This window comes from Pygoscelis adeliae, unplaced genomic scaffold (assembly GCF_000699105.1).
Source record: "Pygoscelis adeliae isolate BGI_AS28 unplaced genomic scaffold, ASM69910v1 Scaffold85, whole genome shotgun sequence".
Taxonomy (NCBI): Eukaryota; Metazoa; Chordata; class Aves; order Sphenisciformes; family Spheniscidae; genus Pygoscelis; species Pygoscelis adeliae.
In genome coordinates this window covers 617,527-621,994 of record NW_008824900.1, presented here as the reverse complement: position 1 = coordinate 621,994, position 4,468 = coordinate 617,527, and the positions used below count along the sequence as shown (strand labels likewise).

Below are 4,468 nucleotides of genomic sequence, written 5' to 3'. Positions count from 1 at the left end.
GGAGATGCCAACCAGCAGTTCATGGAGAGGCTCGCACCCTTGGAACGTTGGCAGCACACGGGAGGGCATCTTCTGGGGGAATGTCTCAAATGGTGGGGCTGCCTTTTGCTGGTTTTATTTTTATGTATCGTGGACTTGATAAGAGCCCTTAAACAAATCTGCGGGCTTTGTGTCAGGGTTGGGTTGCTCACCCTGATGTCTCAGGACTTGCTGTCCTGAAATTGTCTCTAGACATGGATGGTGCTCCCCTGTCGCTTGGAAGCCGTGCTGTAAGGAGCTTCCCAGTGGTGCTGTTGCCCGGCTGCAGAAGCAGTAGGTCCACCTAGGAGTGACTGTGTGCCTGTCCAAAGCGGCTCAGCCGTCTGTGTAAAAAGACGGCTTAAAAAAACTTTTGTGTTTGTGTGTAGCTCTTCAGGTGCTAAGAAGCAGCTGTCCCATGATATGGTCCGACCCCTCTCCATTGAGCGGCCTGTTGCGGTGCATCCATGGGTCAGTGCCCAGCTCCGAAACGTCGTCCAGCCTTCTCACCCCTTCATCCAAGATCCTACCATGCCACCCAATCCAGCCCCCAACCCTCTCACTCAACTGGAAGAAGCTCGCAGGAGGTTGGAGGAGGAGGAAAAAAGGGCTGGAAAACTTCCCCTTAAACAAAGGTATGGTGATAGGGTCTGACTGCGCGTGGGAGGGAAGGGGGGGACTTCTCTGAAGGTGGGCAGCTGAGGGAGTTGTCCGCTGCCCTCTGCTCTGGTCTCCAGCTCCCAGCACCACCTGCGTGGAGGCATATGCAGAGAGGTCAGAGAAATCTGCCCCAGACCCTCTAACATGGTGGTGCAAATGCCAAAACCCACCTTGAGGGCTTGGGCTTGTGGTTTGTGGATGGAAAAGCTGGAAATGCTCTTGGGAGGGAGGGGAAGGGGCTGCTGAGAGCTTGAGGAGGAGCTGGGCAGGGGGAGCGTGTCTAGAAGGGGCATGGTATGGGACAGCTTGCTCGCCCGGTACTCGCTGACTCTCGGCTTGTTCACACTCGCACAAGAATTTCAAAGGTTGGTGCAGGTAGCAGGATGCAGCAAAGTTAAGTTCAGAAGAAGAACATGTGTTTGCCCTTTGTCTGCATCTCCCTCAGGCTTCCGGCAAAGGCTGCTCGAGCATCTGGATGGGAGCACTGCACTGTAGTCCCACTGCAACAACATTGACTCGCTGCACGGCCCTATCCAAGTCACTGCATCTTTTTGTGATTCAGCTTAATGCCTGTTGCAGAGCTAATTCTCCTGCTCCTGTGTTATCTTTCAGGGAAGATTATTTGCAAGGCACATGGAGCTCTCAGATGAAGCGTTTTGGAAGTGCTAGATAATTACTGTTAACAGCTAAAAGCACTTTGTCCATTAAAAAACTTTCACAGCTTTATAGCTGTATTCTGAAAACTTGAAACTTTGGCGTCTGACTCTGAGCAACACGAGTGTAATTTAAAAAAGAAGCTCTTTTAATTGCCGAGCTCCAATTATTTTTGCTTGCAGTGACCATGTAGCAGACTTCTGCATATTTATGTCAGAGCATTTATTGAAAGCCAGGTAATTAGAGGGCTCTCCCAAGTCAGGTTAAGCCAAGTTTATTTGATCTACCTTTCAGCTTGTGTAATTGGATAGTGTTTATTAGTTGAGTCATTTATAGTTGTACTAAATTCATGCACCTTCCTCAGAAATGTCTAGATGCAGATACACACTTTGGAAACACCGACCTGGGCTATAGGCATATGCAATTAATGCTCTAATAATAATTTGGCATGTATTGTAAGTGTAGTTTTTGTAGGAACCCCGTGGTGTTTTGGTAAATGCCATGCAGATCAGTGGGAGGACAGGCTGAGCAGTCCCAGTGCTGGGCTGCTCTGCTTACGCTGCCTGCCCCTGAGGTCCGGCTCTTCTCCCGGTGATGGAGGGATCCCCCTGACTTGCCCCATGCATGGAAAACCAAGGAGCCATGTTTGCCGGGGGAGAACTGCTCATGGAAAGCAAATGTGCTCATGTCCAGCAGCAAGCAAGAATGGATGCAGTGGTCCCCAGGGAGCCAGGGGTTTCTGGATGTTGAAATCTCTCTGCTGGGTTTTGGCAGGATTGGGTGCTCCAGCTGAAGCACACCTGAGCTAGCAGCTTTTTAGAGCTCCTGCTATGGGTAGCACAGGAGCCTGCCTGAAAATAGACCCCAAGTCTCCTCTGAGGGGGGCTGCCCAAAGCTGGCTGGGGAGCTAAGGAGAAAGAGAGAGGGGAGTTAATGTGAAAACACCATTTATTTCTGTCAGGAGCTCTGGAGAGCTCTGGGAAATTGGAGCTAGTGCCCAGGTTCGTCGGCAGCCTTGGGGAAGCCACAGGGCAGGGGAGGTGGAGGTGAGCCCGAGATGTCCTTGAGGCACCAGCTTGAGCTGGCTGCGGAAGGAGAATGCACCGTGCCAGCTTTGCACAGCCAAGCTGACCTTGCCGGCACGGTTACCCGGCTCACCAGCCGCTCTCCTCTGGCACAGCCCTCACCAGCAGTGGCCTTCCCCAGCTAACTGCCCGCTGCTCTGGCTGGGGGTGCCAGCAGCCCCGCTCCCACCCCCGCTCTGCCCCGCTAGAAATCAAGGAGGCACCTGTGGTGCCTGTACTGGGAATCATAAATATTCTTCCAGAAATCACACTTCTGTTGCAGAAAAAGCCTTTCTTTACCTATTCCGCATTCCGCAGCATTTGGAGGGACACTGATCTCTGAGATAGCTACATGGCTGCTGCTAGGACACAGCGCAGGATTAAGTGTCCGGTACTGAGTGACCTGCAGATCCAGCGTGCCCAGCATTTGTGTCCCAGTCACCATCAGGTTTCTTGCATGTACAGCCAGGTTTTGAGCCATTTTCTGTAGCTCAGTGTCACATTTCACTTATGTTCGCAGCTGGATGAAGTAATTCCTACCAGCTCTTCAGAGAAAAGATTTTTGCAAGCAGAGGGAATGTTAGCGTGAGCTTGGTTTGGAATTAATTGGGTTGGGCCAAGCCTGGAAGATGAGCAGAGCTGGTCGCTGGGACACCTCCCGAGGTAACATCTGCTGGGTGCATTTCAGGCTTTCCAAAGCCCTCCAGCCCCAGGGCTGAGTTGGAGCGAGCTGGGCACCTCACCTCTGCGTCGCAGCGAGGTTGGATTTGTGCTCTAACCCAGGTTTAGTTTCCCTGTCACGGCACCACTGGGTTATACGGCTGAAAAATCAGGAGGGGTAGTGAAGTGCAGGTGCGATAGGTCAGACGAGTGCTGCCATTTCCTTACCGGATAACGTTTTGTGTGTGTGACAAACGCAGCAAAGGGAGCTGATCCCAGAAGGGGCAGGGTGGTGGTACCTGGCTGTGTTTCTGGGTCACGCTGCCACCCAGGAGACGGGTGCAGGTGGAAGCTTTAATGAGGCAGAGCTCGGACACAGTCTGGTGGCCTGTTTGGGTAAGCCGTGGTCTCGGGAGATCTCTTGGCAATGATGAAAGCGGAGACAATTGTGTTGTCTTGCTCTCCTGAGAGAAACTCTTGGAAAATTACATTTTCAGTGATTCCTTATTCATCAGCCCTCCTTCAGCCTGCAAGAGATCGATGGCTGTGGTTCGGGATGCGCGTGTATCCCGCTCCCGGCCAGCCAGTCCCGCTGCACAGCCTCGTTCGGCCCCAGGAGCTCGGAGGCACCACAGCCATCCACCCCTGCTTTGATTTATGGCAAAAGCAGGGGATCCAAAACCATGGGGGTTGTTTTTAACTCTAGCTCTGTGAAGCGGTGCAGAGTTTCTGCTTTCGGGCATCATTTCAGGCATCGTTTTCGGGCACATCTCTGCTCTGGAAAAAGGTGAGCACTGGAGCCGGGCTGAGCACATTCAGAAACGGCCTTTCAGGGACGAATTACGCAGCAGGAGGAGGAAGGCTCCCAATGACCAGCATGGTCCCCCTCTTGCTTCTACCGTGGCAGAGCTCAGGGAGGATCCTCTCCATCTCCCCAGGCTAAGGAGAACAGCTTTGCTGCCTGCACAGGGCACGTAGCTGTGTCCCTAGGTCCGCGGGTGCCAGGTCCCCGGGCATGCAGCAGCTCTCTCTTAGTCACGACTTGTTTCTAGCAGGATTAAGAGAAGCTTAGGGACTTTGAGATTTTCCAAACCTCTTCAATTAACTTTTGGCTCACAGGGTTCACAGAATTTGCCTGAATTTATGACCCATTTTTCCGTTAAATGCTGCTTTTTTTTTTTTCCCCCAAGGATGATTCAATTCCTTAATGTTTTTCTAGCTAAAGGGCATCCTGTGCTTTGATATGGCAATGGGGGAGGCTCCGGGAGCTCTGCTGGCACCAGGAGTGGACCCTTGCCTCTCAGGATGCTGTATCTTCTCCAAAGGTCTCCCAGGCAGAGCAGGCACCAGGGGGATTGTTCAGTTGAACTTTAGACCTCTCATACCTTTAGAAAGAGGTGAAAAGATTGTGT

General features: G+C 52.2%; 1 protein-coding gene across 2 annotated transcripts in view; it reads left to right on the top strand.

Annotated features, from left to right (window-relative positions):
• Positions 1–4,468, top strand: part of AXIN1 (axin 1) — a 72,218-nt gene that overhangs the window by 65,261 nt on the left and 2,489 nt on the right. For both annotated transcript variants that reach the window (XM_009324696.1, XM_009324695.1), the window contains one exon: positions 408–653. In XM_009324696.1, the coding sequence (XP_009322971.1) occupies positions 408–653 (246 nt within the window). The remainder of the gene's footprint in view (positions 1–407; positions 654–4,468) is intronic.